We start from the raw sequence: 27,317 nt of genomic DNA, 5'->3' as shown, positions 1-27,317 counted from the left end.
GGAACTCCTCACGACCATGAAGGCGACTCCCCAGCAACCACCTGCAAACATGTGGCTACTGCAAAGTCTCCTGCAGTCACCTAAGTGGAACATGCCCATTAGGACCAGATCATAAAGGAAGCAAATTGAGTAAAGTGCAGGGTTAGGGAATTGAAGTGGTAGGGAATTGAGGAATGCAGGTGAACAGAGGGATCTGGGAAAAACTGTGCGCAGTTCCCTGAAAGTGGAATCTCACGTAGATAGGGTGGTAAAGAAAGCTTTTGGTGTGCTGGCCTTTATAAATCAGGGCATTGAGTATAGAAGTTGGGATGTAATGTTAAAATTGTACATGGCATTGGTGAGGCCAATTCTGGAGTATGGTGTACAATTTTGGTCGCCTAATTACAGGAAGGATGTCAACAAAATAGAGAGAGTACAGAGGAGATTTACTAGAATGTTGCCTGGGTTTCAGCAACTAAGTTACAGAGAAAGGTTGAACAAGTTAGGGCTTTATTCTTTGGAGCGCAGAAGTTTAAGGGAGGACTTGATAGAGGTCTTTAAAATGATGAGAGGGATAGACAGAGTTGACGTGGATAAGCTTTTCCCATTGAGAGTAGGGAAGATTCAAACAAGGGGACATGACTTGAGAATTAAGGGACAGAAGTTTAGGGGTAATATGAGGGGAGACTTCTTTACTCAGAGAGTGGTGACTGTGTGGAATGAGCTTCCAGTGAAGGTGGTGGAGGCAGGTTCGTTTTTATCATTTAAAAATAAATTGGATAGTTATATGGACGGGAAAGGAATGGAGGGTTATGTTCTGAGCGCAGGTATATGGGACTAGGGGAGAATACATGTTCGGCACGGACTAGAAGGGTCGAGATGGCCTGTTTCTGTGCTGTAAATTGTTATATGGTTTTTTTTTTTTAACCATCCACAAGAAAAAAAAAATGCAAAAGCTTTATAGAAATATATTTGAGTCGGATGCTTTTAAGAAGATCAGAACAGAAGCAACGAACCACAGAAACAAAAAATTTATTTCCAGTGTTTCCAGGGCACATTTACAAACAATTTGCCTCTATCTGTACACAGGCTAAATACAATGTTGAATCTGAGAAAACAGTTCTCATGCACAGTTAAGATTCCTCTTTAGAGATGATGAAAAATGAGCAAGGGACCAGTTTTTCCAGAGACACTATCTACATGCCTATGTTACAAAGCTTTTATCAAATCTCAAATTTGAAAAAGCGACACATGAAATTATATACATTTATGCATCTTTACAGAAACTTTAAAAAAATCAAGTCCCATACAAAGACCGTATTAAAAGTCTGAATTAAAAAATGTTCTTAAGATCCAACTGGAATGCCTATAGTGTGGAAGCTCGAGCTGTTCAGTTAATAAAATCTGGAAAATTATTTTAGTGATATTTTTGTTTTGTTTACAGATAAAATAATTTGTTCACAGTAGATTTCTAATCTTTTTTTAAACTAAAATGACAACATGGCACCCTATCTAAATCAATTTCCTTTTTGAGATGAGGCACTTTCTTTAGCAAATAAAGTTCAAAAGATCAAATCCAATGATTTAGTTTTGCGCACCCTTGTAAAGTTGAAATATATGCAGCTGAATCCAATTTAGAACATTTATGCAGGAATCACTGATCATGCAGTATAATTAGTTCATGGGATTTTGTGTCTGAAGACTTCAGAACTTGATGCTCTTTTTCGCTCAATTTCTAAATGTATTTTGTACAAAAGTTCATCGTTTTTTCTGGCTGTCAGTGTACACAATGAGCTTCCACAGTACCCAGCACAGAAACCAGCCTGTATTATAGGCAGAGCATCAACTTTTTCAAAATTCAAGTACAGATAGAAATATGTACAGGAAATTCATATAGAAAAACAGTATACTGTTTAACAAGCAATTTGCTGTACAATTTTCTGCAGCACTAGACACATAAATAATTGCAGACCTACAAGTACTGATAGAAGCGAGACTTGACTACTTGATTACTGGATATTTTATGGGGATGAGCGTCAACGGTTGTGCTAAAACTGTTTTTTCCCTTGCTTTGGTGGCTGGCACCATTTACTTGTTCGGCTGAGGATGGTGGGCTACGAGATGTTGAAGGGGAAGGGTGACTGAAGTGGGTCAAACTACCAGAGCTGACTGCATCTTCTCCAGATGAAGCAGGCAACTGTGCGTTTGTACCTTTGTCTAAACTGATGACCACAGTTCTTGGGTCCAAGTCTTTCTCCGTGTGCAAATCTGGTGTGCTAATGCGTAAGCGTTCTCGAGCAAGCCACTCTGTGATCGAGAGATCTTGGGAGTGACATTTTGGTTTGAGACGATCCATTGCTGACAATTGATGTTCATTATCTCCATTACCTGGGGAATGTTGCTCTTGTTCCTGTACTCGCCATGCATTTAGAACGCTGAGTTCTGCAAAATCCCTATTTCCCCCCATGGTATGCCTCCTCCTAATGTTTTTTTTCCTACTGGAATCAGAACAGCTTGACTTTTGTACGCCAACTCCAAACATGTCATCTGCAGAAATCTTGAGACGCAGTTTTAAACGTTCTGTAATTTTCAATTTCCATCCAGGCTCTATCTTATCAGGTTCATTTTTAATAAATGAAGCCAGACTGCTTGTGGATTTCCCATTCTTCATTACATCAAAGTCCGTGTGATCTCTCTTTGCCTCTTCTGGTTCCTTTGGATCTACTGACACCTCACTATCACCTTTTAATCGAAATGATTTTTTCTTGGAAAGTGTATCACTCTCAATGAGCTTACGCGAGCTGAATGCTTTCCTCTCATCCAACCTTGGTGTTGAACTTCCCTCTATTCCAATCTTGTCACTTCCTTCTGAGTTTTTCCTGGCACTCTTTGATGGATCATGTTTAATTACACGTAGGAGCTTTTCAGGTGCGCAACTTGCAGCAAAAACAGAAAAATCACTATCACTATCTGTTTCTACATGGTGTCCTTCGCTGATAAGTTCACTTCTCTCATCATCAGCCTCATCACCTTTGCTTTCTGCCACTGAATGAACTTCGGCATTTAACACATGGGACTCCATTCCTGGAAGGTATGCTATGGAAGAAGTTGTGGAATATTCTGAAGCGATGGAGCTTACATCTGCAGTAACTGAATCTATGATTTTAACTGCTGGTTTCTTTGTCTTGCTTAAGTTAATTCGCTGTTGAGAGTCCAGAGAACTATTATTAATTGTGGTATTTAAGTTAGTTACAGCATTATCTGTGTGGAGGTTCACGTTACTGGGAGTGACCTCAATACTAAAAGTAGGTTTTGTGCTTGCAATTAGTTGTGGACTGGTTAAACTGACATTAGGCGAGTCTGTGCATTGTAGGCAGTATTCTGGTAGCTTCTCCTCTGTGCAGCTTGTTTCTTCTGGAGAGGCTTGCTTTCTCGATTCATATTTTTCAATTAATGCCACAGTTAAAGATTCATTTATTTCCCCCGGACTTTCTTTCTCTTGTTGTTCACTACACCAATCATCTTGCCTTCTCTTTGGTTCAGATAATTCAACTTCATTTTCAGATTCCCCTTTATTTCCTAGTTCCTTCGCTACACCCGTATAGGAATGATTTAATATTTCTTTCCTGGAAAATCCACTTTCCAACTCATCATCTGAACTACTTTGTTGTAACTTTATATCCTTTTTCTTTCTTTTACGACTGGCTGCAGCAAAGATGGATGACACAAGCAGATCCCTGCTGTATTGATCCTTTCCGGATCCCCAAGAACCCTGTTAAATATGGAAGAAAATGTTACCAAAAATGCTGTTGCATGAACATTTAACTTTACAAATTCACGCAATATAACAGACTTTGTAAATAGATTATGCACCTTGAAAATAACGTTAAAAAGAAAAGCAGTAAATGTCTCAGATGGAAAACTTCATCACAACCTGAAATGTTTATTCTGTCTTTCTACGGATGTTGCCTGACTTGTTGAGCATTTCCACCATTTTCTCTTATTCCAGATTACAGCATCTGCAGTTTCTTTGCAGTTTAAATTGAGTGCATTAAAAAAATGCTCTGTATTACATATGACCCCATACTTTATTTTCAGGACGGCACAATCACAAACCAAAATTATTGGACATTTGAGCAAAATAAACAAATCATGTTTATTTATGACCATAAATAAAACTTAAACCCATTTCATCTGTAGAGTTTTCAAAATATGTGAGCTTTAGTCAATCATTTTATAGTAAGGCATTATGGCTTGTAGGAACTGGCACAAGTTCAGTTTCTTTTTCCCTCATATTTCTTTTCATTTGAAGTAATCAGTAATAGAAAAAGAAGAATCTGAGGGACAATATTATATAGGTCAGGGGAAGATTGTTCAACCTTTGATTTCCTCTCATTTCCCTGAAATGCTCACAGAATAAACAACACTAGTTTCAGATTATTACTCCAAGGTGCAGCTAGCTGTATGTAAAATAATAATCTCACCATGTGAGTTTAGTCATTCTTAAACTCTCAGAATACACTCACGTAAGCTAGGGTGTGTATAGCAGCAACACATTAATTAAACCCATACCAGTTTTACCTAAATATTTGTAGATGGTTTAAAATGGGAGACCATTTATGAAATTATATAGTACCACAATAAAAAAGGCACTGGGACATGAAACACTCAATAACCTAATTTAAAGTATCACATCATACAACTGTCCCAATGTTGAGATGATCAATCTCAATCAGCTTGAAATAAATTACAGAAAGTTGCCTCTTCATAATACCATTCTGTTTCAAAAAGTGGTTCTACTGATAGATCAACCCAATTGCTTTGCAGGTCCTAATTCTACATTGCCTCCAATCATCGTTAAAGCCTCCACACCTTTAATCAAAATCATAACCCTTTGCACCTACACGTGGGTCTGAACCTTGTAATGTAATAGTACAGTAAAACATTTCATGTACTTGCCATTATAAAACCCGTGAAATTCCAAACATACTATATTGTAAGCAATTTTAATCAGGAATAAGGCTTGGATTTATAACAGGGCTCAAAATTAACGGTTGCCCGGGTGCCAATGGCCACCTAAAGTCCCGCCAGGCAATCTAAAAGCCGTGTCATTTTGCCCGGCTTGGCAAGCACCCGGGACACCTGCCGTTCAACTCTGAGTGGGCCCCCCTCTCTATCTCTCTCTCTGTCACTCTCCGTCTCCGCCCACCATCTGTGTCCGGGTCTCCGTTCTCTGGCTGCTCCTCATCCGCCAGCACTGCCGACTGCCTTGCACATCCTCCCCCTGCACATGCGCACGGCAACTGGTCGGCACCGGGCACTTTCTCCCTCCCTTTGCATTGTGGGAGATCTGCCCGCCATTGCTGTCCGGTTGCTGCCTCGCCGCAACCACTCAAAACCAACGCAGAATCACTCCCTGGAGCTGGAGTAACTCCGTGGAGTAACTCATGCTTCTTGGTTTCCTGGTACTCCAAAAATATTCCAAATGGACTTTAAACTGGAGGTGGTGGAGGGTTCGCCATCAAACTCCAAACTCTGAACAATAACAGCCTATTGCACTTTATTTGTTTATTTACTGTGCAAATATATGGTCTATGGTATATAGACACACTGAACTTTTATCTCCTGTTCTGTATTATGTTTACAAATCCAAGGTGCTGCAGCAATCAAGAATTTCATTGTCCTATCTGGGACACATGACAATAAAACTCTTGACTCTTGACTTGGACAAGCAAAAAAGGGTTCTTGACGAAAAAAGAGTTACCTTAAATTTAGTTGCATCTGGTTGGGTAACTATGGTAGGGTGAACACTATTCTATGATTTAATTGTGCGGGGGAACTCCATGGAGCAGCCAGTAACTCTGGATAGATAGAAAAAATTGGGTGACGTTTCAGGAAGAAACCCTTCTTTAGACTCCCTCTGGTTTTAGTGTTTTTAGTTTAATTGAAAGATACAGCGGGGAAACAGGCCCTTCGGCCCCACTGAGTTCACGCCGACCACTGATCACCCGTACACTAGTTCTATCCCACACATTAGCGACGTAAGTCAAGAGTGTTTTATTCTCTCACGTCCCAGAGTCTCTCACGTTCATTGTTCAGTTAGAACAATGAAATTCTTACTTGCAGCAGCACAACAGAATATGTAAACTTAGTACTCTGTAAACAATGTTACAAACGACAAAACAAAACAGTATATATATATATATATATGTGTGTATGTATATAAAAATGTATGTATATATATGTGTACATATATGTATATATATATATATGTATGTGTATAGATATGTATGTGTATATAGATATATATTACACACACATATTTATATACACACACACACACACACACACACACATATATATATATATAGATATGTATGTGTATATATATACCCACACACACACAATTTCCCTCTTGTTAATAAAGTTCTATATATATAGGAAGGAACTATAGTATCACTCACAGACATATTTGTTTTGGGTTGGGTCTGATAAAGGTACACACCTTTGGAATGTGGAAGGAAACACACAGAAAAACCCATATCATAGGGAAAAGGAGCAAACATACAGACAGCACCCAATTCACGTGTTTGGGTCTCTGGCACTTTTAGGCAGCAACTTTATGGCCAACGTGCTGTCTTGTGAATGTGTGTAAAGGGGACATGCGTGACTTAGTTTAAGACTGAAAATGGATGTTTCTTTTTTTTAGTAACCAAAGTTATCAACGTTAATTTTTGTGTGTTGGAAAACAAAATATATATACCCTGCACACACAAGCGATTGTGTTCCCTCCTGGCATTAATAAAAGTTCTATCGTATATCCCAAAGACGCATTGTCTTTGTAGTGTATCTGTAAGCCCCTGAACTGCAGGGAGTGGGTGAAGTGGGATTAAAATGAAGATGGCACACAAAAAACAAAGCTGGAGTAATACTCAAAAGCTCAGACAGAATCTCTGGTCACAAAAGGAAAATATTATGTTTTGGGTGGGGTCTGATAAAGGTTCCTGCACACCTTTGGAATGTGGAAGGAAAACAAGAGCACCCGGCTCAGAAAAGCCCATTCTTTTAAAACAATAACAGACTGATAATGAGGGTGGGGGGCCAGGAAGAAGAAAGGAATGTGCTCCCTCTTTCGAGGCGTTAAGGCGGCAGGGCATGAGGAGAGAGAGCTGGGCAACACCAAGGAGAAAGAATGCAATTTCTATTACTACTGTGGTTGGAATGTGGAGAAGTCAATGTTCGCATAATAATAATCCGCAGAACTGGTGGTGGGTAAAAAATGCCCAAGGTGAAATCTATGGAGCGAGGTGCTGTTTCTCAAGACCCTTCCAATTTACAGTGGGGGGCTCACTGGGCTGAGAGCTGGCCTATGAAATGGGAGGAAGCCTGAGGTGTAAACAGAAAGGTCAGATTCAGAATGGCCTCACTAGGGGGGAAGTCAGATTCAGAAGTGCTGAAGTGCTGAGCCACCGGGAGATCAGGTTGATTATTGCAAACTGAGTGGACGTGTTGTGCAAAGTGATCGCCAAGCCTGCACTTGGTCTCACCAAGGTCAATCACATGCTGAATAATCCAACCACATTTTTGTTTGGAAGTGGAAAGAAATAATATAAATTGCATTCATTGCAATGTGTAAAAAGAGTCGAGATAGTGTATTATAATATTGCTGCATGTCATTGTGGTGCATATCATGTCTTGCTTGCTGAATATGTTTAGTTTGTAACTTTATTTGAAGCAGAAATAATATATGAATGCTTCATTGAGCATAATTCCGACTGCACTTCGTCCGAGCACATTATCGCACACATCATGCAAGCTGTTTTAAATTACCATCTAAACTGTCATTTGGCAAACTAAAAAGCTGCCTAGGTTGCCCGCCTGGAAAAAGATTAAAAAAATTAAGTGAGAGCCCTGCATAATTAGATGTATTTCAACTCCCAGGTTAAACTGTAATTGCACAAATGGCAGATAAAAATGTTTAAGGAACGAAGGAATGCAATTGAACATAAATTACAAAAAATTAACACAGCCTTTATTTCAACATAGAAAATCACACAGGAATTAGTGAAGCAAAAGGAGTAGATTTGCATTAACGGCCAAAATGAATACAAAACTGAGCTGCTGTAGTGGCTGAAGGGTATAAATGCAGATGGTAAGTTTACACATACAATTTCTATTATAAGGATGTGCTAATTAATAAATGGGGAAAGCTGAAAGCACTATTTTGTGATTTAAAAAAAAAATAGAACAAATAGAATAGTGGAATGGGGCACTTAATTTACAGCTAGACTAATTTCTCCAAACCAAGTCCTGCAAATATTCTATAGTGGAACACCACAACTATCTTTGTGAATATAGTTCCATTTTATCAAAATGGCATATATAAAAGTAAATGTGAGATTTATAAACAAATTAGAATCAAAGAACTGTCAAACAGAGGTCACTAAGTTTTTTACCAGCTCCCTAGTAATGTTATCTATCTCATTCCCCCACAATTTCCCTATATCCCAGCAATCCAAAATCTCGGATGTACACCTCTCTCCATATCCTCTGAGTGTTGTCCAGCATTTTCTGGTTTTATTTCAGATTTCTAGCTTCTACAGTTTTTGGATTTTCAAATAAGTTTTCATGCTTATCCAGTTCCCTTTGGACTGTTTCCATGATCTTAACAAATGTGAGCATTAAAACAAATCTGGTTAGTAAATATTTTTTTTAAATCGCCACGGAAAAGGATGCCTTGGATGGAGGTTAGGGGATGGGTACGCTGATATTTCAGAACATTTCTGCCTCCGGAAGAAGGAAGATATTAAGGTGAATATGGACTGATGGGAAGGAAATTGCTCAAGATCTTTGTAGCTTTGATGGTGGTGGCGCCTGGAATGTGTTACCTAGAGTGGTGGTGGAAGCAGATATGATAGTGCCAGTTAAGGGTTTTAAGATAGGCACATGAATATGCATAATTGTTATCATGTTCAACATGGCCATCGTGGGCCTGTTCATGTGCTGAACTGTGCTATTCTATGCTCAATGGACGAGTTGGGCCAAAGTGGCCATTTCTATGGTGTAGAGCTCAATAACGGTTATTTTTTTCACAGGCTTAAGTTTCTGTTAATTTCCACATTTCCTCTGCATGATTTGCATGAAATTGGCCAAAATATTCAATGCACACTACTTCTGTTGAAATCAAGCTCTTGTAAATGAAGAAACCTAAATAGGCCATTTAGTGCTTTCAATTGACCAAATTTTGAAGGAATTAAAAAGATCAATTTGCAAATCTTACATCAAGAAGCCTTCAACTGTATGGTTGTCATTGAAAATGCAGTCATTTAATGATGGAATAAAGTTAGCACAGCTGCCAGTGAGCTGGTAATTGAGGATAAATTATGATGATCACTGAATGACTGGAAATTAACCACTTAAACTTGGGACTGTGGTCTATGTGCTTGTGCGGGAACCTTGTTTTGCAATTTAACTTAAAAAGTGAGCAAAATCAGAAGTGTGCTTCACACTATGTTTTACACTATTCCTTTATCCTGTATCTGTACGCTGTGGATGGTTGGATCGGAATCATGTATAGTCTTTCCGCTGAACCGGATAGCATGCAACAAAACAACTTTTCACTGTACCTTGGTACATGTGACAATAAACAATTAAATTTCAGAACTCTTTCCACTACTACTTTTTGAACTATACAAATCTGAGCTAAACAAATAACTTAATGTTTTAATTATCCACTGTTGGATAAGGTTCTAATTATCCACTGTTGGATTAGGTTAGGATTAGGGCAGCACGGTGGCGCAGCGGTAGTTGCTGCCTTACAGTGCTTGCAGCGCCAGAGACCCGGGTTCAATCCTGACTATGTGTGGGTTTTCTCCGAGATCTTCGGTTTCCTCCCACACGCCAAAGATGTACAGGTGAGTAGATTAAATTGGTTTGGGATTTAAAAAAAGTAAAATTGTCCCTAATGTGTGTAGGATAGTGTTAATGTGTGGGGATCGCTGGTCGATGCAGACTCGGTGGGGCGAAGGGCCTGTTTCCGCCCTGTATCTCTAAACTAAACTCTGTTCTTAAATCAATTTATGGCCATACCGGTTCCTATCTTTGCAGTCTCTTCCAAATGCACAATCATTAGACAAATACAAGGAACTGCAGACGCTGGAATGTTGTGTAAAATACTAATTGCTGGAGGAACTCAGCGGGTTAGGCAGCATCTGTGGAGGGAACGAACGTGCTGTTTTGGGTCAGCACAACTGTCTGAAGAAGGAACCCAACCTAAAATGCCGCCTGTCCATCCCCTCCACTGATGCTACCTGACCTGCTGAGCTTTTCTGAGTATTGTTTAAGAAAGAACTGTAGATGCTGAAAAAATCGAAAGTAGACAAAAATGCTGGAGAAACTCAGTGGGTGAGGCAACATCTATGGAGCGAAGGAATAGGTGACGTTTTGGGTCGAAATCCTTCTTCAGTCTGAAGAAGGGTCTCGACCTGAAACGTCACCTATTGTGTATTGTGTGTTTCAATCATCAGAGAGACGCACTCCTCCAATTTGTGTCTCTTGTTCTTCCTCAGATTTAACCGTACCAACATAATTGGCTGTGTCCTCAACGGCTTACATCCTTAGATCTGGAATTACTTTCATAAACCTAACTTCCTCTATAGAATACTTCTCAGAACATGATTCTTTGACAAGCTATTGGTCAAAAGTCCCAATATCACTTTATGTTCCACAGTGTCAAATTTTGCTTAGTTTCATTCCTAGCAAGTACCGTGGGAATTTTTACAGAAGAGTTGCAGTGAATCTGGTGGCGGAATTAATTGAGATGCAGACTGTGATGGAGATGGTAGGTTACTTGAGGAGGGGATTAGAGATAGATTTGAACAAAGATGTGACGAGGTGCAAGGGAGATTGGGCTAAAGACTGTGGTCAGTTGGATAGGCAATTAATCAGTAATTGGGAAAGCGACCATCAGAGTGAATGCTAAGGAAGCCACTTAGAAAACGTCATACCAGAAGTAACACAATGTTTCTACACACTTTCTAAACTAACAGCTTTAACATTCCCAATAATAGAGGAGATTTCTGCTCACCCAATATAGGATAAGCAAAATAGGAAGCTAATGGAGATGATGCCATCTGCATGATGCTTTATTTTCAAATGCTAATGCCAAGTAGAACGGATTTTCCGTATCTTGTACGGAAATGCGATAAGAATACGGATGTACGGTTTTGCTTTGTTAAATACGGATTTTATTTAAATCGGCCCGACTTCCTGTTTCATCTTGCTGCTTAGAAAATGCAAGGATATAAAAAAATCAGACTGTATCTCTAAAAATTATAGCAGATTAAATCTATTAGTATTTTAAATTTCAAGATCTGGATGATTATTTTTGTAAGCTTTGATCTGCCTGTCCCGCTCAAGATTTAAACAGCGCTGTCAGTTTAGAGCATGGGAATTTAAACTAAGAGCTGTCTGCCAAAGTGCCACTGGCTGGATCGCAATAGGCTTTAAACATAACGCTATGGGCTTTACACATAGCACTATGGCCACAGCGCTATGGGTCACAGACTGCTTGAGAAGGGAGAGGGGGTGAGAGGGAGGGAGGGAATAAGAGGGAGGGAGAAAAAAAGGAAGGAGAGAGGGAAATGTGGGTGGGAAAGAGAGAGTGGGAGGAAAAGAGGGAGGAAGGGAGGGAGAGAGCGAAAGAGAGGAAAGAGAGAGTGAGGGAGGGAGAGGGAGGCTTCCAAAATGGCTTCTACATCATCAATGGACAATAGGTGCAGGAGTAGGCCATTTGGCCCTTCGAGCCAGCACCGCCATTCAACATGATCATGGCTGATCATCCCCAATCAGTACCCCGTTCCTGCCTTCTCCCCATATCCCATGACTCCGCTATTTTTAAAAGCCCTATCTAGCTCTCTCTTGAAAGCATCTAGAGAAACTGCCTCCACTGTCTGAGGCAGAGAATTCCACAGACTCACCACTCTCTGTGAGAAAAAGTGTTTCCATGTCTCCGTTCTAAATAACCATATAACAATTACAGCACGGAAACAGGCCATCTCCGCCCTACAAGTCCGTGCCGAACAACTTTTTTTTTTGGCTTACTCCTTATTCTTAAACTGTGGCCCTTGGTTCTGGACTCCCCCAACATCGGGAGCATGTGTCCTGCCTCTAGTGTGTCCAACCACTTAACAATCTTATATGTTTCAATGAGATACCCTCTCATCCTAAACTCCAGAGTGTACAAGCCCAGCTGCTCCATTCTCTCAGCATGACATTCCCGCCATCCCGGGAATTAATCTTGTAAACCTACGCTGCATTCCCTCAATAGCAAGAATGTCCTTCCTCAAATTAGGGGACCAAAACTGCACACAATACTCCAGGGTGTGGTCTCACTAGGGCTCTGTACAACTGCAGAAGGACCTCTTTGCTCCTATATTCGATTCCTCTTGTTATAAAGGCCAACATGCCATTCGCTTTCTTCACTGCCGGCTGTACCTACAAACTTACTTCCATATGTTCAAGAAGGAACTGCAGATGCTGGAAAATCGAAGGTAGACAAAATTGCTGGAGAAACTCAGCCTACTTTCATAGACTGATGTACAAGTGGCGGCGCCTAACGGCAGCGGCTTGACTACAGTCGTCTGTCTTTTTTTATTTTTGTCTTGTTAAATGTATGTCTTGAGTTAGTTTTTATTATTTTTTTTAGCTGTGTATATGTGGGGGTGGTGGGGGGGGCTGTGGGGGAAACCGTTTAAATCTCTTCCCGGTGCGGGGACCCGACTATTCCCTGTCGGGTCTCGGATGTCGTTGGGCCTAACATCGTGGAGCCGGCGGCGACCTCCGGCCGGGACTAACCTGGGGGCTCCAGTTGCAGAGCCTGCGGAACTGACATCACGGAGCTGGCCAACTTTGGAGTGGGAAGAGCTGTGGTGGCGTGCAGCTGCGACCCGACTTTTGGAGTTCGGAGGCACCGGCCACAGACCCGGTGGACGGGAAAATCAGGAGCTCGCAGGTCCCTGGTGGGAGACCGCTTTTCCGAGCTCCGCAACGGCGACTTCTCCCGCTGGAATCACGGATTTAAGGACATGGGGCCAGGGCCTAACATCACCCGGCGTGGCTTAAACGGCCTCAGGACTTGCCATCGCCCACCGGGGGCTTTAACATCGGAGCCCCAGTTCGCCTCGACACTGCAGTTGGACTGCTGGACCACGGGAGAAGGAACAAAGGGAAGAGATAAAGACTTTGCCTTCCATCATAGTGAGGAGATGTTGGAGACTCACTGTGATGGATGTTTATGTAAACTGTGTTAAGTGTGGGTCTTGGATTGTTTTGTAATGTAAAAAACTGTAGAAATGATATTTCGTTCAAACCTAGGTTTGAATGACAATAAATTGCATTCTATTCTATTCTAAGGACCCCCAGATCCCGTTGTACTTCCCCTTTTCCCAACTTGACGTCACTTAGATTGTAATCTGCCTTTTTTTTGCTACCAAAGTGGAAAACCTCACATTTATATGCATTAAACTTCATCTGCCACGCATCTGCCCATTCCCCCAACCTGTCCAAGTCACCCTGCGTTCTCAAAGCATCCTCCTCACAGTTCACATTGCCACCCAGCTTTGTGTCATCTGCAAATTTGCGAATGTTACTTTGAATCCCTTCATCCAAATCATTGATGTATATTGTAAATAGCTGCGGTCCCAGCACCGAGCCTTGCGGTACCCCACTAGTCGCTGCCTGCCATTCTGAAAGGGACCTGTTAATCCCTACTCTTTGTTTCCTGTCTGCCAACCACTTCCCTATCCATGTCAGCACTCTACCCCTAATACCATGTGCCCTAATTTTGCCCCACTAATCTCCTTTGTTGGACCTTATCAAATGCTTTCTGAAATTCCAGGTACATTACATCTACTGGCTCTCCCATGTCCAGTTTCCTAGTTACATCTTCAAAAAATTTCAGAAGATTAGTCAAGCATGATTTCCCCTTCGTAAATCCATGCTGACTCGGACCAATCCTGTTACTGCTATCCAAATGTGCAGCTATTTCATCTTTTATAATTGACTCCAGCATCTTCCCACCACCGATGTCAGGCTAACTGGTCTAGAATCCCCTGTTTTCTCTCTCCCGCCTTTCTTAAAAAGTGGGATAACATTAGCTTCCCTCCAATCACACGAACTGATCCTGAGTCTATAGAACATTGGAAAATTATCACCAATGCATCCACAATTTCTGAAGCCACTTCCTGAAATACCCTGGGATGCAGACCATAAGGCCCTGGGGATTTATCAGCCTTCAGTCCCCTCAGTCTATCCAACACCATTTCCTGCCTAATGTGGATTTCCTTCAGTTCCTTCATCACCCCAGATCCTCTGGCCACTACTATATCAGGAAGATTGTTTGTGTCCTCCTTTGTGAAGACAGATCCAAAATACCTGTTCAACTCATCTGCCAATTCCTTGTTCCCCATAATAAACTCACCTTTTTCAGTCTTCAAGGGTTCAACTTTGGTCTTAACTATTTTTTTACTCTTCACATACCTAAAGAAGCTTTTACTATCCTGCTTTATATTCTTGGCTAGCTTACCTTCGTACCTCATCTTTTCTCCCCGTATTGTATTTTTGGTTATCTTCTGTTGTTCTTTAAACATTACCCAATCCTCTTGCTTCCCGCACATCTTTGCTACGTTGTACTTCTTCGCTTTAATTTTTATACTGTCCCTGACGTCCCTTGTCAGCCACAGTCGCCCCTTTCTCCCCTTGGAATCTTTCTTCCTCCTAGGAATGAACTGATCCTGCACCTTCTGTATTATTCCCAGAAACACCTGCCATTGTTGTTCCACTGTCATCCCTGCTAGTGTATCTTTCCAGTCAACTTTGGCCAGCTCCTCCCTCATGACCCCATAGTCCCCTTTATTCAACTGTAACACTGACACCTCCGATCTACCCTTCTCCCTCTCCAATTGTAGATTAATTCTGACCATGTTATGGTCACTACATCCTAATGGCACATTAACCTTGAGGTCATTTATCAAATCTGGTTCATTACATAACACTAAAACCAGAATTGCCTTCTGCCTGGTAGACTTCAATGCAAGCTGTTCTAAGAATCCATCACAAAGGCACTCTACAAAGTCCCTTTCTTCGGGTCCAGTACCAACCTGATTTTCCCAGTCTACCTGCATGTTGAAATCTCCCATACCAACCACAGCATTACTTTTGCTACATGCCAATTTTTACTCCTGATTCAACTTACGCCCTATGTCCAGGCTACTGTTTGGGGGCCTGTAGATAAGTCCCATTAGGGTATTTTTACCCTTACAATTCCTTAGTTCTATCCATACTGACTCCACATCTCCTATTTCAATGTCACCCCTTGCAAGGGACTGAATTTCATTCCTCACCAACAGAGCAACCCCACCCCCTCTGCCCACCAGTCTGTCTTTTCTATATGAGGTATACCCTTGAATATTCAGTTCCCAGCCCTGGCCCTCTTGCAGCCATGTCTCAGTAATTCCCACAACATCATAGTTGCCCGTTTCTAACTGAGCCTCAAGCTCGTCCACTTTTTTCCTTATACTTCGCGCATTCGTATACAGCACTTTGACCTCCGTATTCACTTCCCCCCTCGCACCGTTCGCAATTGGCCCTGACCTTACTTGGTAGTTGTCCCTTCTCGAGCTTTCCTTCCCATTAATTCGAGAATCTTTTGTAATTTTTCCTGTAGCCACTTCCCCTTCAACTCTATCTTTATACTCCCAATTTGTCAATCCCTCCCTCCCACATCTAGTGCTAAAAGCAGGAAGCAGCTGTTAAAGCGTCAGTATACAAAGAGATAGCAATGAATGCACTGTCAAGTAAGGTGCATAGAAGACATCAATTGGTAGCAAAGTTATGCATCCTTGTACTCTTGCATGGGTATGACCGCACTTAAAAAACATTTTTTTCAGCAAAATGGCACGACGTAAAAATACTGATTTCCTCAGCAAAATACTGATTTTTAGGTACTAGAATACTGAAATGCTCTGACAAAACTTGGTAGCTTTGGTATTGGATACAGATGATAAACAGACTGATAGCACGATTGACAACCAAGAATAGGCATTGGATGAGCATAATAGGGGCAACAAAAGCTACAGATGGGTTGTGAAAAGACATGGATAAATAATGCCCAAGATAGTTGAGAAACCTAATACTCTACATCAAATAATTTTACAGGATATTTTATACAATGCAAAAAATACTTCAGAGAAATGATATGTAGAATGCAACATAAGAGATTGGTGAAGGTAAGATAAAACTTGATTACATCCTCAATAATCATTTGGGAGAGCCTTTTCAATTCTAAAATTCAACAATATTTTTTACTAACTTTCTATGCATGCAACAAATTGATTATAAGAGCTATTTTATTTGGAGTTATGCTCTCACCTTAGATTTTGCTGAGTCACTAGTGGTTGAATCTGTTAAAAAAGGAGAAAGGCATTGTATTTATCTTTTACAAACAATGTAATACACATCTATAATTATGAAGCAAAATCATAATTCATAGAAAACAGTATGACTGCAATAGAAAAAGGCACAGAGTGGAAGTTATAGCTCACTGAGATGAAAAGCAGCACAGACAGCCACCACCATGAAAGTATGCTGTGAAATTGGGGTTAAACCAGCTCAATGAGGGGGGTGGCAAAGGGACCCTGTTCTCTTAGAAAAAACACAAACACTAATTAAACATTAGTACATATTGAAACAATTTATTCTTGTTTCCATTTGCAGAACTCATTCTTTCAATTTGATTTTAAAATGTGTCCTCATAACATGCTTTATGAAAACTAAAGCATTCATATTTCTAAACACGCTGAAGGTTTCTGAGTTGCAGCTGCACAAATGTTTGTATCAGTCTAAGGGGCCTACATCTACAAGATCATACTTTAAAAGACACCTTACAAGAATTATTGCAGGAGAAATTAAGGCAAATGATTGCAGCCCAAAACAAACAATGCACAGAACTCAAGACACAGAAAGTAATGTTTTTTTGTGCTTAAGCTCTATTAACATTACTTCAACTGTGTGCACTTTGAATTCACACAAAAGCATGTGACTTTCAAATTTAACAAGGGTACGATGAAATGTAGAATGAAAGCTGCAAAAAGTGATTTACTATGGGGCAACAGCTGAGGCTCTAAAATTACCAGGGGGGCAGAAAGGGGCTAGCAAAGTTCCAATTTTTTTAATATAAATTTTTGACATTTTACAGTACGTTAAAACTATTCCTACAGTTCACTTTGCAAGTCTGTAAGGCAGACCAAGAGCTGAGCCCCCAGCCACACCCCTTTTGAAACATGGTTTATGCTACACGACTATAAAAACTAATAGACCATACCAGGCTATTTCTCCTCAGGGTCTGCTTCAGAAATGATAAGAAACAGCAGAAAGACTTTAAGAAAGTAATATTGGTCTTTTAAAAATAACAGCAAATTTACATCACAGACGATAATTTTCCATTTTACAAGAAACGGGGGTTTCTGCAGACTAGGCAGCTACAATGAGGGCAACAATCCTCCTTCTTCCTACAGTTCCAGTTGTCCATCAGTGACATCACAGAATCCATCAGTGACATCACAGTGTGATAGACTCCTCCAACTTCGCCTGTTTCAAGATCAGTATGTGTAAATGCTGGAAAAAAACCCTTCAACACTCAAGACAGGAGCTATGTGACAAAGTTGACAAGTTTGGGAAAAGACATGCTGGGTTAGTTCGACAGAGGATAGGATGACAAGTTCACACTAATGGACAGAAACATCCTTCCAAACCATAATTTATGATATCGAGAGTAAGATCAGAAGATAAAGAAATGGCACAGCATAAACAAATTATCACAATAAAGTACAAATTATTGTGCAATTTTAATTAACAATTAATTTATAGGAGACAGTCACAAAACTTGCAGACATATATTCTCTAACAATCTTCCGATAACAAAAGCTAAGGTGAAACACATTACTTTAATCAAAACGCTTGAATACATTCAGTTATGTCAGATATAAAATATTAAATCAGTATCTCTTTTTTCATTCTGTAGTGCAAGTTAGATTGCACATCTCATAGAATGAAATGAATGCTAAATTATTTTAAAGTGCCCCGGATATAATTTTTCCCCCAGTAATTTTAAATTTAATTACATAACTGTCACTCCAAAGTAAGAGTGTCATTTGATTCAGTTAAGTCGAAATAGGCTGGAGAAAGAAAGTAAAAGATCTTATGAAAGTTTGCCTGTGAATCCAGCCCAAGTACAAGATAAAACGGATATTAACACATTCACACACAATCCCACATAGTACAGCACACAAGCTTCCAGGTGAGCCCTAACTTTATAGTTTTCTCCAGACTATTATGTTTGACACTTATGTTTCAATTCACCTTGCAACAATCACCAAAATGCAAGCCAACACATACATAATGAGAATTGAGATTCCTGGAAACACTTTAGTCCTATGGTAAAATTATAACTTAAAGTGCATAGGACATTATATATCACAATGTTATAAAAACCATTTACCTTTAAAAATTATATTCACGGATAACCATAAAACAATACACCTCTGAATAGTTATGCACATAATTTGAAGTTATTATAATTGGTTCACATATGCAGTAAATTTCCCCTACAAGTATTTGCAGTTTTGAATGGGCAAATACAAGCATTTCAATCTTGAACTGTCTACTTCTGTAGGAAGTTGGTCAGCAACAATGACACTGTCTGTTACCGAACTCTGCAGTGTCTTGTTCAGGCAGTTACCTGAAACATCTCCCGGAGTAGTTCCTGTTCTCCCAATGTTGGTTAGCAAATGATCTATGTTTGGCACTGGCTGTGTATCAACTGTGCTTTCTTCCTGGACTGGTGTCTACATTCACAAGAGTAAGAAGATCAGAAAGTTGTTTTTCTTTTACTAGAACAAAAAACACACCAGTAATCCAAGTCTAAATGAACAATAGACTTTTACATTCTCCAGTGTGGCAAGATTGTCAATGAATAGCATATCATCATCAATGAAATGCCTTAACCAGGGTCCTAAAAAAGATAGTTTGCCTGATTTAAACGTAAAAGCTATTCTTTGAGTGAATGCTTTCAATGCTTTAAAGGCTTTAAATACTGGACCCACTTCCATTCTGAGAAAACAGGACTTCTCCTTTGCTGTGTTGATATATAATGAAAGGATGTCACCAAATGTTAAATTTCAAATATGCAAGAACACACAACCAATTGCTGCTTTATGCCTTTTGTCTAATGTCTAACATAAATAGTGACAGTCTTTCAAACAAAGAGATAACATATATTTGAACTCCATATTCAAAGGTTCCAGCATTTGCCACCCATGAAGAATATCAATTAACCAAATGGGTTGTGACAACAATCTACCTAGTTTGTGATCATTTTTACCAATGACCACATTACCTTTCAATTTAGATAATAACTAAACTTTAAATAACCGACATGATGAGATCTAAACTCAGATCTCTGGATTATTGGCTTATTAGATGGTAATCTAACTGCTGTGCCACCTCTGTATGCCAAAATGTCAACTCATTTCTAACCCCCCCCCCCCCCCCTTTGCCTCACAGATACTCATGTCAATGCCACTAACCAGATGAGATTTATGTTAGAAGTAAACTTGTAATCGCTTTAAACCCAGTGTGGGATAAGGAATCACCACTAGGACTGGAAATACACACATTAAAAGGAGGCTACTTACTTTGCTTCCATTTTAAAAACTGAGGCACCTGGACAACCAAGTTTCAATTGTTTTTAAATCTCCGTTAACCTTTATATATGAAAAGGTTTACATTTCTGCAATAGCATTCGTGAATTACAGCAGTCTACGCATGTCATTTTCTGAAATAAAATTAGTAAAGTTCACAGGGTCCAGTAGGAAATTCCCCTCCCTCTGCTTCCTCCAAATTTGAGGCAGGTTTTCTATACCTATTTCAGAATTTAGAATTAGAATCAGTCACAAAGAAAGAGAATGCTTAAAAACCTTGCAAGCATGAATCAGATTCTTCCAAAATAGTGACAGTCTGTTTCAAACAAAAAGCTTACTTTTCTCTCACAGTGAAGCACCACACAATACTGATGGCAGGAGAAAGACCAAAACATGACCTTAATAGGTACCTTAATACCTTGGTACCATGACCTTAATAAACACAATGTGAAGAACTCACTTGGATTTCAAGTGAGAACAAACAGATTTCAGTAGCTTCAAAACCCATATCATCTATTCACATGAAGACCAATATTAGTTTTACTCAACATGTATATGTCTGTATCAATAATACATCAAGAATTAATAAAAGGCATCCATTAACGTTAAATAAAATCAGGGTTCCAAAGAATGAATTAGCATGTAAGGAGAGTCAGACGGGAGAGCCAGTGCATTAATAACAGCTTTCTGCAATTTGCACTTTTCTGAACCACAAAAACCACAAATGGCAACCGGTGGCACCAAGTAATTGTTTCTTTACATTTTCTGGAGGATATTCATGCATTTAAATGTCATTATTTTAAAAAATACTGCAGTACTGCAAGAAAGTACTTCCTTCAAATCTTATATTTTTAGATTTAAACTAATTAGCAATAACAAATCTGAAAATTTCAACAGCAAAAAAAATAACCATGAAACTGAAGTCAATGAAGGTGCATGATTTTGATTGCAATTCAGTTTTAATGGCCTTCTTTGGCATTTATACCAATAATTTAATGTGCTAAGATTAAATAGCTATTAGAAAATAAATTTACATATAAATGTTGTTACCCCAAAAACAAACAACTTGCAGGAGATTTTAAAATCCATCGACATTACTGCAGGCAAGGATACTGAATGAGATTGACATCAACTCCACTTTGGTCTGTTGCACATCTCTAAGTATATATTTGAAATTATTATTACTTACGGTTGCACTTTCATCACCTTCTTCAGTGAAAAACCAGTCATACTGGAAAATGCAATCAGATCAATGGTTGTTACAATTTAGTTGCCAACTCAAATGATTATTGATATATTATTCTAGTAATCATCGATAAAACAAACTTACATGTTGTATGAGTGTTTCTACTATTTTGTATTGATCTGGCATGTGAGTAACCATGTGCATCATGTTGTCTTCTGATGTTCTGACAAGGGTTGGACCAAATACAATTGCCAAATTTCTAGGTTCCATCTATGGGCACAACAGTTTCATATTTATAAAAAACAAACCAGTTGAAAGCTCTGTATCACAAGACCATATCACTCTCACTTCTTATTTGTTATTATTGATAGATAACATTGTTAAAGGTCACCGAACATTTAGTTTGGTTTATTGTCATGCTTCTCTAATTAGACACAGGAATTATAACGACAGATCTGGAAACTACATCCACTGACATTAGAAAACCCGAGTACAAGAAAATTAATATTTTGGACATCTTTCTAAATTTTAAACATCCGGCTGGTGTTCATGTTAGTTTTAATTTATAACTAATGTTGGAAGTTAAAATCTCAATATACAAAGGCAAATCTAATTCAGACCCTTGCCAGGTTACAAATTCCTAATTTAGATGAACAAGATCCCTTAGATACTATCAAATTTAAACGAGAATTATTCATAAAGCAAAAACCTGTTTACATGTAACTTACATGTAACTTCCCTGCAGTGGTTAGACTTCCCCCATTCCCTTCTAAAGAATATAGGCTACCAATTTCATGGCACATTTGGTTTGGCAACTGACAAGCAATCAATTGTATTGATACTTGTACAGCGATACTCTATTAAACAATATGATACTTCAAGCTCATCAAAACCAGCCAATCGGCTTGGTACATTCTGATCCAGTACCATTGTGACTGGGCAGGGAAACACAATAAATAAATGTGCATGTTAATTGGCCCTAACCATCACCATTCGTCACAACACTAAGGAGGTATGTATTGAGTGACCGTATTTTCCAACTCATGGGCAAAGTTGACTGATGGACATCTACAAAAGTGAAACTTGTCCTCAACCTGGAAATGACCTGTATTCCTAATTTTAATATTTCAAAAATATGTACACACATAGATTCAAAATACTGAAGGAGCATGAAAGGGGATACCTTATTCTTTTCAGAGTTTTCCGCTACTGTCTTCAGATGTGCGGAGAGGAATTTTAAAGTTTCGTAATGATGATCTGGCAAATCTCGGATCTGAAATGGTTTTAGCAAAAAACAATTTGAATTTATAGAAACAAGGTTTAATGTTAACCACGTGTAAAGTTGAACCAGTCACGGATAAGGATTACCAATTTTTTTAAGGTTCTGAGTCTATCCACTGAATCCTCTTTTCTGTTGGCGTCTATGAAATTAGCATATTTATCTGTAACATACAAATAAATAATGTTAATAAATAGAGTGATCAGTATTATAATGTTAGCTATAGAGGGAATTACTCTACAAGACTTCTACAACATTGAAATCAGGAGACCATATCATACTTAAATATGCCCGCTGTCGTGCTTCAAATTAGCTATCCTAATCTGTTCATAAAAGCTCGATTAATGGCATCTCCAGAAAATTCAGTCATTTTATCTGCCACAAAGAGGAGGATAACTCCAATCTTTCCAATTCTCCTGAAGTCTAAACTCAATTAACCAACATAACACACTGTGCTTGTTCCACCCTTACTCTGTACCCTGATACTTAATCTGGATTCAGCCTGGTCCACTGATCTCATTCGAGTGTTGGTCAAAACATGGACAAAAATGCTGCATCAGTGCAGGTCCAGTAAACAGAAATCTGCAGAAAACTCTCCACGGGCTGAAGACATCCTGAGCACAAGAATGATTATAGTTGATGCGATCAATCATCTCAGCTCAATTTGTGCAAGTTCCTCAGAGCAGTGTAAGCACAGAACATAGGAACTTTGCAGATGAAATCTTAATAGGAGGACAAGATGAAATCTCATTCCCTTGCTGTTAAGACACTCACTGCATGAATATTGCATCAGATCACTGTCAAATACTTCATGAAGTGATAGGCTATTGATAACCTTTCCACTAAAGTGGGTGGTATTGTAGACAGTGAAGATGATTGTCAAAATTGCAGCAGGATCTTGATTGGTTGAGCAGGTGGGATGAGGAATGGTTAATTGAATTTAATGGAGAGAAATGTGATGAGTTGCATTTTGGAAGTCTAACATTGGCAGGATCTACACAGTGCATGGGAAGGCTCTGGGAAGTGTTGTACAGCAGAGGGTTCTAGGAGTGCAAGTATATAGTTCCTTGAAAGTGGCGTCACATGCAGTTAGTGCAGTCAAAAAGGCATTTGGCACGTTGGCCTTCATTAGGGCATTAAGTGTAGAAGTTGGGAGGTCATGTCACATTTATATACAGTAAGACATTAGTGAGGCCCTATTTAAAGTATGTTCAGTTTTGGGCACCATATTTTCGGATAGAGTTGTCATGCTGGGAGGGTACGAGCTGAGATTTACGAGAATGTTGCCAGGACTCGAGGGCCTGAGCTATAGGGAGAGGTTGAGCAGGCTAGGACCATATACCTTGGAGTGCAGGAGGATGAGGGGTGATATCATAGAGGTGCACAAATTCATGAGATGAATAGATAGGGTAAATGCCTATCTATCCAATCCATGTACCTGTCCATAAACACAAAAAGCTGGAGTAACTCAGCAGGTCAGACAACATCTCTGGAGAAAAGGAATAGTTGACGTTTTAGGTTGAGACCCTTCAGAAGAAGTGGCTCCACCTGAAACGTCACCTATTCCTTTTCTCCATAGATGCTGTCTGACCCGCTAAGTTACTGCAGCTTTTTGTGTCTATCTTTGGTTTAAACCAGCATCTGCAGTTCCTTCCTACACATGCACCTGTCCAAATGTATTTTAAACATTGGGATAGAACCTACCTCAACTACCACATCTGGCAACTCGTTTCATACACCCACCACCCTCCTTTATGTAAAAAAGTTACCCCTTAGGGTTCCTGTTAAATCTTTCCCCCCTCACCTTAAACCTATATCCTCTAGTTGATTCCCTTCCTCTGAGTAAAAAAACATGCATTCACTCTTATCTATTCCCCACATGATTGTATACACCTTTATAAGATCACCCCTCATCCTTCTGCACTCCAAGGAATAAAGTCTTAGCCTGATCAACCTCTCACTATAGTTCAGGCCCTCGAGTCCTGGCAACATCCCCGTAAATCTTCACTGCAGAGTGGTTGAAACATAGAAAATAGGTGCAGGAGTAGGCCATTTGACCCTTCGAGCCTGCACCGCCATTCAATATGATCATAGCTGATCATGGTTGATATCTGGAAGTAATTGAGTCAGATCCAATTACCATATTTAAGAGATATTTAAGAGCAAGGCGTGGAAGAATATAAAGCTAGTTTGATCAAAAGTTGATATAGACATGATGGACTGAAGGGGTTCTTTCTGTGCAATACAACTGTATGATTCAAAAATGCCAAAATGGAATTAGAAACAAAACTGTTTTGGCAAATAATTGCCTGCTATCGTGCAAGATAATGGAAACAGTGCTTGTACAAGCATGGGGTAGAAGAGACAGCAAGCACAACCAGGAAGGAGGAGAACCTGCAGTCAACTGGGTACGAAAGGGGAAAATGAAATTGCACCCCTAACGTTCGGAAGCTAAGTCCCCAAGGGCATGGAGAACAGACTGATCATCGTTGCAATGAATTATTGCTACTTGGTATTAGATACAATTTACTTAATAAATCTGTTGTGCTTATAACCAATAGATCTGCACCCTCAGTCATTTGTTCCATTCACAAAAATGTCACTTAAGTTTACATTAATTCTTGAAGGCTAAAACAAAATCGTCATGTCATACACTAAGGACACAAACAATCTCCCTGATGTACTGGCGGCCAGAGGATCTATGGTGACGGAGGAACTGAAGGAGATTCACAATAGACAGGAAATGGTGTTGGGTAGACTGATGGGACTGAAGGCAGATAAATCCCCAGGGCCTGATGGTCTGCATCCCAGGGTACTTAAGGAAGTGGCTCTAGAAATTGTAGATGCATTGGTGGTCATTTTCCAATGTTTTATAGATTCAGGATCAGTTCCTGTGGATTGGAGGGTAGCTAATGTAATCCCATTTTTTAAGGAAGTCGGGAGAGAAAAAACAGAGAATTATAGACCAGTTAGCCTGACATTGAGGGTGGTGAAGATGCTGGAGTTAATTATAAAAGATGAAATAGTGGCATATTTGGATAGCAGTAACAGGATCGGTCCGAGTCAGCATGGACTTATGAAGGGGAAATCATGCTTGACTAATGTTCTGGAATTTTTTGAAGATATAACTAGGAAAATGGACAAGGGAGAGCCAGTAGATGTAGTGTACCTGGACTTTCGGAAAGGATTTGATAAGGTCCCACATAGGAGATTAGTGGGCAAAATTAGAGCACATGGTATTTAGGGTAGGGTGCTGACATGGATAGAAAATTGGTTGGCAGACAGAAAACAAAGAGCAGGGATTAATGGGTCCCTTTCAGAATAGCAGGCAGTGAAGACTGGGGTACCGCAAGGCTCGGTGCTGGGGCCGCAGCTATTTACAATATACATCAATGATTTAGATGAAGGGATTAAAAGTAACATTAGCAAATTTGCAGTTTATACAAAGCTGGGTGGCAGTGTGAACACTGAAGAGGATGCTATGAGGATACAGGGTGACTTGGGACAGGTTGGGTGAGTAGGCAGATGCATGGCAGATGCAGTTTCATGTGGATAAGTTGAAGTTATCCACTTTGGTGGCAAAAACAGGAAGGCAGATTATTATCTAAATGGAGTCAAGTTGGGAAATGGAAAATGTGAAAGGGAAAGTACAACGGGATCTGGGGGGTCCTTGTTCATCAATCAATGAAAGTAAGCATGCAGGTACAGCAGGCAGTGAAGAAAGCAAATGGCATGTTGGCCTTCATAACAAGAGTTTAGTATAGGAACAAAGAGGCCCTTCTGCAGTTGCACAGGGCCCTAGTTAGACCACACCTGGAGTATTGTGTGCAGTTTTGGTCTCCCAATTTGAGGAAGGACAGGGGGGATGTCGTACAGTTGGAGGGGCTGTGAAGACTGGGGTACCGCAGGAAGCAAGCATGAGGAAGGACATGCTTGCTATTGAGGGAGTGCAGCGTAGGTTCACCAGGTTAATTCCCAGGATGGCTGGGCTTGTATACTCTGGAATTTAGAATGATGAGAGGATATCTTATTGAAACATATAAGATTATTAAGGGTTTGGACATGCCAGAGGCAGAAAACATGTTCCCGATGTTGGGGGAGTACAGTGCCAGGGGCCACAGTTTAAGAATAAAGGGCAAGCCATTTAGAACGGAGATGAGGAAAAACGTTTTCACACAGAGAGTTGTGGATCTGTGGAATTCTCTGCCGCAAGGGCGGTCTGGGACTGGGACGACCAAGGGACTGAATGGTGAATGGTGGCCGATTAGGAAAAGGGGAGATGCAACGAGACCTCGGTGTCATGGTACACCAGTCATTGAAAGTAGGCATGCAGGTGCAGCCGGCAGTGAAAAAAACGAATGGTATGTTAGCATTCATAGCAAAAGGATTTGAGTATAGGAGCAGGGAGGTTCTACTGCAGTTGTACAGGGTCTTGGTGAGACCACACCTGGGGTATTGTGTACAGTTTTGGTCTCCTAATCTGAGAAAAGACATTCTTGCCATAGAGGGAGTACAGAGAAGGTTCACCAGACTGATTCCTGGGATGTCAGAACTTTCATATGAAGAACGACTGGAAAGACTTGGCTTGTACTCGCTAGAATTTAGAAGGCTAAGGGGGGTTCTTATAGAAACTTACAACATTCTTAAGGGGTTGGACAGGCTAGATGCAGGAAGATTGTTCTCGATGTTGGGGAAGTCCAGAACAAGGGCCACAGTTTAAGGATAAGGGGGAAATCTTTTAGGACCGAGATGAGAAAAACATTTTTCACACAGAGAGTGTGAATCTCTGGAATTTTCTGCCACAGAAGGTAGTTGAGGCCACAGTTCATTGGCTATATTTAAGAGGAGTTAGATATGGCCCTTGTGGCTAAAGGGATCAGGGGGTATGGAGAGAAGGCAGGTACAGGATACCGAGTTGGATGATCAGCCATGATCATATTGAATGGCGGTGCAGTCTCGAAGGGCCGAATGGCCTACTCCTGCACCTAATTTCTATGTTTCTTTGTAGACATTTTTAACATCTCACTCAGCCAGGCAGTAGTGCCCAACTGTCTCAAAAGTGCCACCATCATTCCCGTCCCGAAGAAACCCAACCCAACCTGTCTCAATGACTTTC

The 27,317-nt window shown here is 40.1% G+C and overlaps 1 protein-coding gene across 5 annotated transcripts in view; it reads right to left on the bottom strand.

The window, feature by feature from the left end:
• Positions 1–996: 996 nt before the first annotated feature.
• LOC129707346 (rho GTPase-activating protein 21-like) overlaps positions 997–27,317 on the bottom strand; it is a 159,119-nt gene continuing 132,798 nt past the window's right edge. For all 5 annotated transcript variants that reach the window (XM_055652324.1, XM_055652314.1, XM_055652340.1 and 2 more), the window contains 7 exons: positions 22,291–22,364; positions 22,106–22,195; positions 21,067–21,192; positions 20,926–20,967; positions 18,776–18,881; positions 16,408–16,439; positions 997–3,751 (listed from right to left, as the gene is read on the bottom strand). In XM_055652324.1, the coding sequence (XP_055508299.1) occupies positions 1,952–3,751; positions 16,408–16,439; positions 18,776–18,881; positions 20,926–20,967; positions 21,067–21,192; positions 22,106–22,195; positions 22,291–22,364 (2,270 nt within the window). In that variant the 3' untranslated portion in view covers positions 997–1,951. The remainder of the gene's footprint in view (positions 3,752–16,407; positions 16,440–18,775; positions 18,882–20,925; positions 20,968–21,066; positions 21,193–22,105; positions 22,196–22,290; positions 22,365–27,317) is intronic.

This window comes from Leucoraja erinacea, chromosome 2 (assembly GCF_028641065.1).
Source record: "Leucoraja erinacea ecotype New England chromosome 2, Leri_hhj_1, whole genome shotgun sequence".
Lineage (NCBI taxonomy): Eukaryota > Metazoa > Chordata > Chondrichthyes > Rajiformes > Rajidae > Leucoraja > Leucoraja erinaceus.
This window is presented reverse-complemented; position numbering and strand designations above follow the sequence as displayed.